This window comes from Micromesistius poutassou, assembly GCF_964030765.1.
Source record: "Micromesistius poutassou genome assembly, chromosome: 23".
NCBI lineage: Eukaryota > Metazoa > Chordata > Actinopteri > Gadiformes > Gadidae > Micromesistius > Micromesistius poutassou.
The window spans coordinates 4,973,864-4,987,705 of NC_140293.1; the positions used below are offsets into that span (position 1 = coordinate 4,973,864).

The window sequence follows — 13,842 nt, forward strand, 5'->3', positions numbered from 1 at the left end:
GGTTGAGAGTGTGTGCATCTTCTCATCGTCCTTCGGTGTCTCACACACACACACACCAGACCTTGGCTCAGCCGTCGCCATGCTGGCCGGGGCGGGGCCCGTTCAGGGGGTGGTCCGCTTCCTCCAGCTGTCGGAGGAGCGCTGCCTGATCGACGGGACCCTGGACGGCCTGGCGCCCGGGCCCCACGGCCTGCATGTCCACACCCTGGGAGACCTCACCTCGGACTGCCTCAGGTAGGGTTCAACCCGGAGAAGTGTGTCCGGCCACTCGCTCCTGCCATTGATCTTCGGCGGCAGTAGCTCAAGAGGTACAGCGGGTTGGCTGGTAACCGCAAGGTTGCTAGTTCGATCCCCGGCGCCTCCTAGCTGAGTGTTGAGGTGTCCCCGAGCAAGGGCACCTAACCCCTAACTGCTCCCGACCAGCTGGCTGTCGCCTTACATGTTTGACGCCGCCATCGGTGTGTGAATGTGTGCGTGAATGGGTTAATGTCAGGCAATATTGTAAAGCGCTTTGGATAAAAGCGCTATATAAATGCAGTCCTATTACAATCCATTTACCATCTGGTTTGTCACACGATGCGAAACCGTTGATCTTGTTTGACAGCGAGAACAGCCACGGTTGAGAAAACCTTTTCTCTCCGGACGTGCACAAGGTGCACGTCGGCTGACAGAAGCGTGTGATGAACGGCCAAGACACGCCATCTCAGCCATTTTTGTGACATCCCATTTTCCTCACGCACACACTTTGTGTGTGTGTGTGTGTGTGTGTGTGTGTGTGTGTGTGTGTGTGTGTGTGTGTGTGTGTGTGTGTGTGTGTGTGTGTGTGTGTGTGTGTGTGTGTGAAGGCCGAGATAATTGGCTTCCACACGTTTGATAGATGGGAAGAAATCTCATTTGTTGTCGTTGCTTATTTTATTTTCCGGCGATGATGCAGCATTTTAAAAGTTTAACATTTCACTTTGATAGAAGGATGAAAACACAGTTGGAGCGAAAGGGGGAGGGGGTAGTGTTCAAGGTGTGCACACTGTAAAAAGCACTCTCCCCAGTAAACGTTTTATGCTATATTTTCTTTTCAGTTTGTTGTTGAGAGCATCTCATGCAATCCGTTGACTGTGTGTGTAATAACGTGTGAGTCAGTTTTCTACACTGATTGCTGCACTGGTTTAGCGGACTCATGCATCTCATGCAATCCGTTGACTGTGTGTGTAATAACATGTGAGTCAGTTTTCTACACTGATTGCTGCACTGGTTTAGCGGGCTGCTACATAATATGCAAAGTCCTGAATTTCTTGTTGGGGAGTAAAAGTGTGCTTACCCCTAGCCCCTTGTAAAAGCAGGATTTCCCTGAACACAAATGTAATTTGCAGTGGCTATCATTGCTTTGCTAGCAAAGAATTTGTCGCACACAGTTTGTGACCATTCCAGTTTGTCTGCTGGATATCATCGGTCAGAATCCTCTGTTTGACACGAAGGTCTTGAAATTCTTCTATATCTTATAGATGTGCAATCATGTGTAGCTGGTGATTGTTTGCCATTGACTATGAACATGGATTCATCGGGATGTGTTATTTCAATTCCAGCTGTGGAGATCACTATAATCCTTACGGAAAACCCCATGGAGGACCAGAGGACTCAGAAAGGGTAAAACACCGGCGCAGAGCAACTGAAACATGAACTGCCTCACCGTCTGGGGCGGTAATCCGTCCACTTCACCTGCCTCTTATCTTCTTAAAAGGATAGGACAAAGATAAGGAACAAAAGAATGACGATGACTAAGTTCACCTGACCGATGAATAAGTAAGAGGATAGCAGGCGACTGAAGCAGTGACTGGAGAGATGTGAATGTAACTTTATGTTGTACTCGTGTGTTGTTTTTTAAACATGGCTCCCGTCTGTTGTTCAGCATGTAGGAGATCTGGGGAACGTGGTCGCCGGGCCCGACGGGAGGGCGTCATTTAGACTTGATGATCGTCAAATAAAGGTCACACACACACATGCACTCGCGCACACTCACATACACTCACACGCACACACCATTAAAGCCATCAAACATATATTTCTCAGAGTTAGTCTTAAGACTGTCTACCTATGCGCTTATGAAGATGACAGCGCCTTCCTGAGTGTTACCAACTAGGGAAATTAATCTATTGGATCTATTGTGAAACTATGCAATTGGGATTTATTTAAACAACACTCCATTGAAGGAGAACATAAACTATGCATTTCCATAGTCTAAGGTTTAGACTATGAAAGGGTCTTGTGTTTACCGGGGCCTTCTGCATACATGTGCTTATTTTCCACCATGTCCTTGTTTTTTTACTTGTTATTTTATTTAGAATGCATTTATTTAGAATGTACATGAAACGCATCCATCGCTCAGCCTTCTTATAACTTGTGCGGGGAAGACCTGTTTGCCAGGCTGACCCGGACCCGTGTTTCCTTTGAACCTCTGCCTCCATACTCACCTGGCTGCAGGTGTGGGACGTGATTGGTCGATCGTTGGTGGTGGACGCAGGAGAAGACGACCTGGGCTGCGGAGGCCACTCCCTTTCCAGAGAAACCGGAAACTCTGGCGAAAGGTGAGTGTTGGGTGGGGGAGAAGCAGTACACACACACACACACACACACACACACACACACACACACACACACACACACACACACACACACACACACACACACACACACACACACACAACTTTGTGACGCAAACCAGTGTAGCCTGGTTGCTGGTGGCTGACATCAGTGGGAGGGGCGATAGTCAGGTTCTTGTAACACACACACACACACACACACACACACACACACACACACACACACACACACAGTGTGTACAGTATGTTCCATCCTCTAAACTTCTCGGCGTCGTTGTTGTTGCTGAACTCAGGCTGGCGTGCGGGATCATCGCCCGCTCTGCGGGACTTTTCCAGAACACTAAGCAGATCTGTGCATGTGACGGCGTGACGCTATGGGAGGAGCGTGACCGCCCCCTCGCAGGGAAGGGACGCCGCCTGGAGACCCCCCCCGCCCACCTCTGAGACGCTGACGCACCATCACGCACTCATGGCTTTGTGTGTCGGTTGTTTGTTTTTCAAGGGGGTTGTTTATGGTCTGAGAAGCTTGGCCGACAACCATTTCAATGTTAAAAAAAGACACAAATAAAATGGAAAGCATGGGGTGAGAACTCGGGTGGCACAGACCCTGAGAGTGACGGAAAAGCCAAAGATATGTGGCCTTATTTATCTTGTGCTTTTTATTTAATTGTATTACTTTGCTCTTATAACTTCACTCCCTTTTTGATTCCGTGCTTAATTACACATTTGGACCATAGTGTGGGACCAGTGAAGATTGTTATTGATTTGTATTCACATGTTTACAGTAGCCTATAGCCATTAAGAGGCTTGATAAAGTTGTGTATATATAAGTTTATACATCTCATATGCTACTGATTATTGGGAATATACTGCTTGCTTAGGTTTGATAATTATATTGGCTATAATTAGAAATAACCCTTCCTGTGATTAAGTATATAAAATGAGTACAGGTGTTTGCGCATTTTGTTGTTTTTGTATGCCACAGAATAGTTTATTCTATTGCTTTTTTAGCATGCACTTATCTGTCCTTAGCAGACATCTATTTGGCTGTATTAGTGGTGCTTTACCAATATCATTATTATGCAAGTATTTAAATTAGTGTATGCCCCATTAGTCAAACTGCTGATATGTTGTGGAATGTGCATTACACTATTAATTCGGTAATAATGAAAATCTCTGAGTGCAAATAAAGCTAGTGCATCCCAGAACAACAGCAGACCAAGGAGGACGCCAAAAAAGAATAATAAAAATAATTAATAAAAAATAAACTCTGGGGAGTTAAAAAAAAATGATATAAAAAATGTATATAAAAAAAAATTATAAAAAAGATTTGACCTGCGACGAATGTTTTTTTTTTTTACCTGCGCACATTTTTTTTTGGACCTGCGCGCATGTTTTTTTTTTGGACATGCGCGCAGGTCCAAAAAAAATCATACGCAGGTAAAAAAAAAAACATGCGCGCGCAGGTAAAAAAAACCCTGCGCGAGCAGGTAAAAAAAAACATTCGTGCGCAGGTCAATTTATTTTTATTTTTTAATAATTTTTATTTTTTAAATATTTTTTTTATATAATTTTTTTTATATATAAATTTTTTATATATACTTTTTTTTTTTTTTACTCCCTGGAGTATAACCCTGGAACCCCCTAGTGGGTCTGTGTTTTCCTTGGCTCACGCATCATTCTCACCTTTTTCACCCCAAACCAGTTTGGGTTTGCATGCCTGATCTTTGTTGTGCAAAGACCACGTACTTTGTGAGTGATTTGACATTAAATCGTTCTATTTGTAATAAAAGTGGACTCTGTGTGACATGGTCGCCTTACTATAATAAAAACCCCTCTTTTTGAATTCACTACAATAAAAAACATCCAGCCCAGCCGCTCTATAAACCGCACGGTGCTTCCAATTTGCAATGTGGTGAAATATGAATAGGTCTGGTATCGAGCTATGCTGTTCTTATCACGGTTTGCGATAAGACGTGAGGGGAGGAATGGAGTGGAAGAATGGGCATCCAGTGAAATGTCGCAGCCCTCCCTCTTTCCCCTCCAGCTCGGCGGACGACAGCCTCACTAGCGGAAGCAGGCGCTACCATTTTGAAACACAGCACCGCTTAGGTAAGATGGTAGCATTTTTTTTGGTCCCTTTCATTCTTCTCCGAAGCATTCTTAACCCATTTAATTGATATTTCACGCTTACAATGAAATGTATTCGTGTGGGTTGTTTTAAGGTAACGACACACGAGTGTTATTTCTCGGTTTGAATCCCTCGGTTGTTGGCAGTCGGTGGATTCGTTCCTGGTCGGGGAAATGTGATTGTCCGTCGTTACATTGTATTGGTTCCAGTCTTTTGTGTAACCCGCATTTTAACATTGTATCCCTGTTTCGGTTCTTTAAATTGCGTTTTGTAGCTCGTTATGATCGTTACCTTGGTTTATTCGTTTGATAAACTTCAAATGTTCTCGTCGTTGGATTAACAAGCGAAACCATGCAGCACGTTTTGCCAATCATCTTCAGGGTTAACGTGGAGGAGGAAAAAAATACACTGCGCTTAGTTCAGGAAAAAAAGACAGGCTTAGCTCTCCATACACCGCCGTCATGTGAACACAATTCGTGTAATTTTGACCGTGTGTTTACAACGGTTTGGTGCTGCGTCATCAGGGCTTCGTCGCCCCCCGGGGATGCTTCAGACAGACCCCGTTTCACTGCATCAGCCATTTGTAAAAGCGACATGCTTCACCAAGCCACTAGCTGCTGCTGGTTATTAGCCTGGTCCCCTTTCCCCATTCTGAACCATTTCCTCTGATTGCTGAAACATTCACATTCCGTGCTAATGGTAACCAGTGGACAAAGTCTTCATTATGAAAAAGACAAACTGACTTATTTTTTTGACGTTTATTTGGTTTATAGTCACAGCCATTCGGTAAGATACATTATGTTGACTAATGGAAGAAAATCCAGTGATTAGGAATTTGGGTTTCGGGTACCATAATTCGTGTCCCTTGGCCCATCATATTTCAGTTCCACATAAGTGCATTACTCAATACTGAGTAATGCATATATTTGCATATTAAATCTTATTTGCTCTGTTTGTTTGTTTCAACTGTTTAGTTTTCCCAGATATTAGTTCTGAACAGGTTTCCATTTCACTCTTCCCATTCATAAATAGTCAAGTCAAGGTACTCTAACCCCTGCTTGCTACACTCTGACATAAGATATATTCTAATAACTAAGCAAGAGAGAGCAACGTTTGATCATGTCATTTACGACTGGTTGGCCGCTTCAGCATTTTTTCGTACAGAGGTCAAAGATTTAGAGCCTCCTGAAGTTATGTTTAGCAACAGCTGACGGCCAATGGAACAAATCAAGTAGCACGTTGGGGACATCAGATGAGGGGGGATGTTTGCCATAGCAGAAATTAACTGGGTTGAGACATTCTCACGTACACAAATGGAGCAAATCATGAGGATTTAAGGAATAGTGTTGTTCTGGGGGTATAACATAAATGCCTGCAAAACCAGTACACAGGTGTTCAAATAAAACTATACAAAATACACGCACAACGTTACAATCTGCTTTTTATTATCCTTTTAAAAAATTTTTTTAGTTTTACTCTCAAAACACTTCACTGATCCAAACACAGTCATCTTTCTGTAAGCCGTCAGATTAGCTGATTACTATCACTCTCTATCTCACTAGGAGATATGAGTAGACTGCAGGTCTTAAGCCAAACAGCGACTAATGGGTTGCCCTTAAAGGGGAAAACTGCTATACTACTGCTACAGTACAGTGTTGCGAAAATATCACGGTCTGCAAAAGAACATTTCCACATACAAGTTGGGTCATCGGTCCCTGATACTAGTTTTCTATTGTTCCGTTTTGGACCAGTGACGTCAATCCCACCAAGGGTCAACTTCTCTAATTCTGTAGAAACCTACTTAATGTGGCAGACTTTTCACTACATGCCTATGAAGCAGTGCTCACTTTTAATTAAACAAATAGCAAAGCATGACTTTTCCCCAGTTACAGTTCCCCGGGTCAGCTTGACTTCTAAAACTATGAATGTAAAGAGAAGCGTTTTGGGCTGAGAAGGTGGGGAGATGTGATATCCCCGGGTTCTCTTTTTAATTACATGGAAAAGTTTGATCACTTCATTAATCAGAAAGCATCACACTGCTCCATTTTGCAACGAGCTGGCCTGTAATTATATTAATTTAATTGATCACTATCATCAAATATGAATAATTCCTCAAAATCTGCATGAAATGAAATTAACTTTACATTTATATAGCGCTTTTCTAGTCACCCAAAGCACTTTACAGTGAAGGGGGGGGACTTCACTGACCACCCACCAATGTGTAGCACCCACTTGGGTGATGCACGGCAGCCAATCGGCGCCAGAACGCTCACCACACAACAGCTTGAGGTGGAGAGTGAGGGAATTAATGAATCAGCCAATTATACAGGTGCTTCTGGTCCTCGCTAACCTCCCCCTCCCCTCTCTCCCTCCCTCCCCAGAGCCATGGACAAGAGCAACACGGTGAAGCTCTTTGTGGGGAACCTAGCGTTGGACACCACCCAGGAGGAGCTGTCGGCCATCTTCGAGTCCTACGGCCAGGTGGTGAGCTGCAGCGTGCTGCGGCAGTTCGCCTTCGTGCACCTGCACGGCGATGGCTCGGCGGAGCGCGCCATCCGCGAGCTCAACGGCCGCGAGTTCCGCGGCCGCAACCTGGTGGTGGAGGAGTCCCGCGGGCGGCCCCTCCACTCCACCAAGGTGTTTGTGGGCAACCTGAGCGGCATGTGCACCACGGAGGACCTCCAGGAGCTCTTCCAGACCTTCGGCAAGGTGCTGGAGTGTGACAAGGTCAAAGGTGAGCCTCAAACATCTGGGCACAAGGTGGGGGGGGGGGGGGGGGTATCATGACATCTATGCTTTAACTTTGAATGGCCATAGTGAAGTAGTGATATCATCTTATTGTTGTAATGTTAAGTTTTGATTCATTCATTCATTCATTGGTTAAATACAATTTGAATAGCTCCAACGTAGATAACATGTCGGGCACGTTTTAAGCGCCCGGACATGACGTGTTGGAGGAAGTGATTGTGGCTGGTCAACCACAGTGGCACCTTAGGACCGGCCACTGCGAGTGAACGTAGAGTATATAAGTGTGTGCCCGTGGCATGCCGCTGTTGTCCTAACTGTTGTCCCTGCGCTCAATGACAGCCAGGCATTCCTCTTCCGCAGGCTACGCCTTTGTCCACATGGAGAACAAGGAGGACGCACTGCAGGCCATCGAGGCCCTCCACGGCACCTCCTTCAAGGGCCGCCCGCTCTCCGTGGAGCTGTCCAAGGTGCAGCCCAGCAAGCAGACGCCCACCGGCAAGATCCCCTGCGTGAGCTGCGGCAAGCAGGGCCACTACGCCGGCGAGTGCCCGGCGGGCAAGTCCTCCCTGGAGCAGTACCAGAGCCAGGCTGCCGTGCTGGCAGCGGCGGCGGCGGCGGCGGCGGGGCTCCCGCTGCAGGTGCAGCAGAGTGTGCACAACTCGGTGTACAACACGTCCACCTTCGACCCCACCTACGCCGCGCTCACAGGCCTCACCACCGGCGCGCGCAGCGACGGCAACCAGGTGAACCAGGCGGTGTACGGCGCGCTGGCCAGCCAGGTCTACGGCGCCAACGTCGCCAGCCAGCTCTACGGCACAGTGGCGGCCGGCCAGGCGGCGCTGACGTCGGGCGCCACGCAGATGTACGGCCAGATGGGGCACAACATCTACGGCCAGGTGGCCAACCAGGCGGCGGCGGCCGCTGCTCACGCCCACGCCTACAGCGCGCCGGTGTACGCCCAGGCCATGGGCAACCACCCCGTGTACCTGACGGCCGGGCCCGGCCTGGAGATGCAGGCGGCCGTCAACCCGGCGTACACCGTCGCCCCTGCGATGTACGGCGGCGGCGGCGGCGGGCCGGCCTACGCCCACATCAGCGCCATGGGCGGGATGGGCGGCGGCGACCCCACCCAGGCCATCCTGGAGGCGGCCCGGCAGGCGCACTACTTTGCCCAGGGCCAGCACGTCCTGCACGACCACCAGGTGGCGGTGGCGGCAGCGGCGGCAGCAGCCAAGTCGGGCGAGCGGGACCGGAGTCCCCTGCGGCGCTCCATGCCGCTGCTGCCCGACCCCGTGATGAAGCCCTTCATGTACCAGCGGGCCAAGCCGCGGCGCCCGCTGCTGCCCACGCCGGCCGGCCGCGCCGCCGAGGAGGCTGCGGAAGCCGCCGAGGACCCCATGGCCAGGTAGGGAGACGCCCCCCCCCCCCCATCTCCTCCACCCCGGGGCTCCCGGTTCTAATCGCCACCTCTTAACCCGTCTGTAGCCCCTGCACCCTTTGTTTCCTGTCCCCCACCGTGGGGCACCCCATGTCTCCCTGCTCCCTCTACTGTAAAGCCAGCCGCGCCGCCTCACCACTGCCTCCGTGTGTCCCCTCGTTATCCTCCTCTGTCTCGTCCGTTCTCTTGAGATCCAGAATGGTTCTTTCACTTTCTTAAAACGTCGTAATTATCAGCGTTGTCGGCTTCCTCTCCTTCTCTGTCCAGGCACACCCCCCCACACCCGCCCCCCACACCCCCTCACCTTCTTGCCGCGACACACCAAACACCATGACCGCCATGCAGCCCTTTACCTTACCTAAACCAGCCTCTCTCCTCTCTCCCCCCTCCCCCAAACCCTTCACACCACCCCCCCCCTTCCTTCTCCTCCAACCTAACACCCCCCCCCCCCTCCCCCTCCCCCTTTTGCAACCACCCTCCCCCCCCCTCCCCCTCCCACGCCCATCCCCAGGTACTACGCCGAGTACTACCAGCAGCTGCAGCAGTACCCGCAGTTCCAGTACGCCTATCCGCCGCCCACAGGCGCCATGACAGCGATGCCGGTGGGCGCCATGCCCCCGCAGCCCGTGGCCACGCTGGAAGCCCTCCGGCCCTCGGTGGTGCCCGTGGCCGGCATGGCCGCCGGGCCCAGGGTGTATGAGCCGCCGTTGCCGCCGCCGCCCCCCCCCTCCGCCCCGCGCAAGGAGGCCGTCCTCCGTCGCCCCGAACTCTCCCTCCACGCCCCCGAGCCTCCCTACCGATAGTCCTTGTTTTTTTGGTTGGTTGTTTGATTTGTTTTTTTTTGTTTTTTTATTACGACGCACGTGCGCACGGACACACACACACACACACACCTACACACACACAAACCTACGCACACCTACAAGCACAGCTCCTTGTGGGGGGTGTCCCCCCCCCCCCCCCCTCTCTGCCCCCCCCCCCGTGCCCGTCCTTCTACCGCTTCCCCTCCAAACCCCAACCACCGCTCAACTGTACCACATACAACACACACACACACATATACATACACACACACCTGTACACTTGCACTACACAACTCCCCGAAAACCTCAATCTGTTATTGCTTCCCTGAGCTTAAGCACCTCATTATAGCTGTGTGTGTGTGGGTGTATGTTTGCACATCTGTTTGTGTGTGTGTGTGTGTGCGCGCGTGTGTGCGTGTGTGTCTGTCTCTGAAATTAGGTATTGGGGTGGGTCCATGAGGGAAACCCCGCGGTGGGTTGGGTTGTGAGCCGCCAACCGTGGTACTGACCGCTAGGGTGCTGTGCAGAAAGGGACACGCCCCCCCCTCCCACCTTCCCCTGGTCTGCTCTGAGGGCATTAGTTATGTTTCACACTTTAAAACAAAGTTGTGCCACTAACCTTACACACATGTGCCAGTATAGCAGTCGTATCCTATCACATATGCCTTTTTATACAGACATATATATCTATATAGATGCATATCTATATAGATATATATCACCCACTGTACATCGATTATTTTTCAAAGGCCAAACCTTTTTTTTTTTTTTTTTGTTAATCAATCCACCACCTCTCCTTTTGTAAATACACCAGAGCAGCTCATACTGCTATTAACGAATGAACAGCGACCCTGTCTGCCTTATGTTAGGTTTCTCATTAGTTCACCACCCAGACCCGGGGCCGGGCGGCTCTGTGGGGGGCTGACGACCACGGCACCCTCTAGCGGGCGGGACCACGGCGGTCGTAGTATTTGGCTTGAATGAATGCCGGGTTTCTGGTTCCCACCGGGAGGCGAACGAGTGAGTGAGTGAGTGACAGAGAGAGATTGTCGTGTTGCACATGTTCAGAAGCTGTGATGATGATGACCCCGATCCACCACCACCCATCCCCCCTCCCTCCCTCCTTCCCTCCCTCCTTGCAGCGCACAAAACTCTCACACACAAACCGCCTGGGAGACAAAGAACACAAAAACAAAGCACAGCTGACGTGTACTGTAATGTCTGTTGGATCTTTCCTCCTCAGCCTTCCTCACACTCTTCCCCCCCCGACTCCCTCTCCCACGCACTCGCTGTAACTAGGGCTCCCAAAAGACACTGGCTCCTCTCTCTCTTGCTCTCTCTCTCTCTCTCTCTCATCTCTTTCTCTACCTCTGACAATGAATTTTTCAGTGGAGACAATAGCATTTTCCTGATCAATCTGGATGTTGATTCGGGGTTGTCCAGTAAACATACCAGCTTTTAGCTCCTCAAAAGGTTTGCTGACAGTGCAGTGTAGTGGTCGATTCCTGTCGAGACACGTGTGTGTGTGTGTGTGTGTGTGTGTGGGTGTGTGTGTATATAGTCTTTCAGTGTTTCATACAGAGGCCTTTTTTTTACCAATGTGTTTTTACCGTACATTTTGTTTACTGTATATTTTTGTTTTCCTTTTTTTGCTTTGCTAGCATGTAATGCAAGTCAGTGTTTTTAACTGTAATGGCATGAACGGAGAATGAGTGGTTTACTAATAATCCCTTCATCCTCTTCGTCTCCGCCGCCTGACTTCGCAACCCTAGCGGCGAGGTTAACCATGTGCCTAATAGCTTTCTGATTTAAGTGCATTTAGTGGGGTTATTTCCCATAGTTTTTTAAGTGCTTTCAAGATATTCCTTTTTAAAATCATACATGGGTCCGGGGGCCAAGGGTTTAAAAACATTCATTAAAGAAAAAAAGAATGGACAGAGTGCCACTTTGTAGTATAGCGTACACTAGAGGCTATGGCTAAAGCACATTATGGAGCAGCCTGTAAAGAGGCTGGTGAGGATTTGTCGTGGCATTGTTTTATTTTTTTATCATACAAAACTGGGCCTCCTGCCTTCTTTCTTTCTGCCGTCTTTTTAAACAACATTGAGGGTGACGAGGCCTGTGGCATTAGTACCAATGAACAGAGAGAGAGATGGACCAGTGTCTTATAGCTAGCCTCAACTGTTACCCCCTTTTTTTCCTATAGAGCAGGCCTTGAACAGAACAAATAGCATTTGGTAAGAAAATTGGTACGGTTTCCAGGGAAACGAATCAATCAAAATCAATCAAAAAAAAGGTTCGGCATCAAATGTGCCGTGATAACTTTTTTTGCAAATGCTATTTGTCCCCTGGTCTGATTAACACAATACCCCTTCCCTGAGTCGCAGTTCTGCCCCCAACTTCCTGTGGTTCGTAGTGGACTATTGCATCTCACTATGTAATCTCTCTGTCGTATTGTATGTATAGGTTTATATATCTACATATATATATATATAGATATATAAACGTATGTACACAAACGAACATACCAATTACATCATTCGTATAAATATATGGTTGCGAAATGTGTTGTTTGCCATGTCTTAGACCGTATTTCTTTTTTAGAGATTTTAATTTAGCCTTTTTTTTTTAAGAAAAGTTTAAGAAGTAAAAAAACTGGCATGCTTTTTATTGGACATATGTATACTGTACTTGCCATTATAATAAAGAAGGTTTCGCTCACTACTGTGGTTAAAACAAAAAAAAAAGAAACGCAAAACAGTACAAGGGTTTGGACGTTTCCCCATTCTTCCTGTTTACGTTTTTTCTTTCTTTACTTCCCGTTGCCCTTGTGGAAAGCGACCAACAGACCCACTTGACACTGTGGCAAGCCCCAGGGGGAGACAGGTGTAGACGCTGGCCCAACTAAGGTCTCTATGGTCAGGGTAAGTCTGGGTTGGTGCTCCTTCCTCTCTCCAGCTTCTCTCCCGACTGTGTGCACGCCTCCTCCTCTGTCGCTGGACACCAGCCGTAGAACGCTTTTTAGAAAACCTCTCTTGTCCACCAATTGACCACAACAACAACAACTACCACAACTGTTGTCCATTTTAATGTGGTTGCAGAGGTTTTGGGGGTGCCGGGGTTACACGTGTACACACACACACGAATGCGAGTGGTGAAACGCTGGGGAGAGGCACACAGATGGAATGGCGTGGGGCCCATTTTGATCTGTGGGGCAGCGCCCTTGTCTGTTTTGTTTTTTTTTGGGGTGGGGGGGGGGCGGTGGGGTGGGGGTTGTTGGGGTTCCAAGGGCTGTGCGTCTGGTCGGGTCTCCTCCTCCTCCTTGCTTCACCAAACCCCTTTCCCCCACCTCCACCTCCCCTCCCCTTCACCGTGTCGTCTATGTCCACGCAACCTTAGAAGCCTGCATGTGTGATAACTGCTCTCTATATTCTATATGCCGTCCCCCCTCCCCCAAAAGAAACCTGCGCCCGCTGAATGACGGCAACGGCTCTTGACTAACTAGTGTCTCAACACAACCAGGTCAACTCAACCAACCAACCAACCAACCAACCCCCCCCCCCCCCCCCCCCCCTCACCCACAACCACCAGCGCCATCTCTCTCTCTCTCTCTCTCCCTCTCTGTCTCTGGCCATGTGGACCTGGCGCACGGGAGCGTCTGGGCAGGCGAGGAAGTTTTTTTGTGCGAGTCACCGTCTCGCCATCGCCAAGGTAAACCACCGCAACGACATCCCCGACCCCGCCCCCACACAAAAAAAAAAGATGATGCCACTACCCGCCCTTTACCTGCTGCGCTGCGCCTCCTCCCTCCTCCCCCCCCCCCCCCCCACCCTATTGGTTGTGCCTTGACCTGTCACGCCCTCCGCGTACACGCCGTCCTCCTAAGCCCCGCCCTCTTGCGCCTCCACTTCCTGAGTAGGTGTCCGCCCCAGTGGCAGGGGGCCGTGGTTTGCATCCTCCTGTAAGGCAAGTAGTGGCCTGCCCCCTCCCTGCTGTGCATCCGCATCAGAGACTGTGTGTGTGTGTGTCCAAGATGAGGTGTGTGAGTGTGCGTCAGTCTGTCAATGTGTGTGTGTGTGTGTGTGTTGGCCCATGAGGACGTCCCGTTACGATCTCCTTGTTCCCTGG

The 13,842-nt window shown here is 49.5% G+C and overlaps 2 protein-coding genes across 3 annotated transcripts in view; both read left to right on the forward strand.

Annotated features, from left to right (window-relative positions):
* ccs (copper chaperone for superoxide dismutase) overlaps nt 1–3,947 on the forward strand; it is a gene marked incomplete at its 5' end in the record, with an annotated part of 4,774 nt that extends 827 nt beyond the window's left edge. The window contains 5 exons of the mRNA XM_084487148.1: nt 60–234; nt 1,581–1,641; nt 1,904–1,981; nt 2,476–2,579; nt 2,888–3,947. Coding sequence (XP_084343274.1) covers nt 60–234; nt 1,581–1,641; nt 1,904–1,981; nt 2,476–2,579; nt 2,888–3,038 — 569 coding nt within the window. The 3' untranslated portion in view covers nt 3,039–3,947. The remainder of the gene's footprint in view (nt 1–59; nt 235–1,580; nt 1,642–1,903; nt 1,982–2,475; nt 2,580–2,887) is intronic.
* A 747-nt stretch (nt 3,948–4,694) lies between these two features.
* rbm14b (RNA binding motif protein 14b) lies at nt 4,695–13,268 on the forward strand. Of its 2 annotated transcripts, none has more exons than XM_084487415.1 (4): nt 4,695–4,706; nt 7,107–7,459; nt 7,813–8,878; nt 9,423–13,268. In XM_084487415.1, exons 2-4 carry the CDS (start codon nt 7,111–7,113, stop codon nt 9,712–9,714), a joined length of 1,707 nt encoding a protein of 568 aa, XP_084343541.1. In that variant the 5' UTR covers nt 4,695–4,706; nt 7,107–7,110; the 3' UTR covers nt 9,715–13,268. The 2 variants fall into 2 exon arrangements, with proteins under 2 accessions (XP_084343541.1, XP_084343542.1); XM_084487416.1 differs by having other exon boundaries at nt 7,834–8,878.
* Nucleotides 13,269–13,842: the final 574 nt, after the last annotated feature.

Coding starts and splice junctions, on each gene's coding strand:
- rbm14b (XM_084487415.1), top strand. CDS start 7,111: ATGGACAAGAGCAACACGGTGAAGCTCTTTGTGGGGAACCTAGCGTTG. Junction 7,460..7,812: donor GGAGTGTGACAAGGTCAAAG/GTGAGCCTCAAA, acceptor GCTCAATGACAG/CCAGGCATTCCTCTTCCGCA. Junction 8,879..9,422: donor GCCGAGGACCCCATGGCCAG/GTAGGGAGACGC, acceptor GCCCATCCCCAG/GTACTACGCCGAGTACTACC.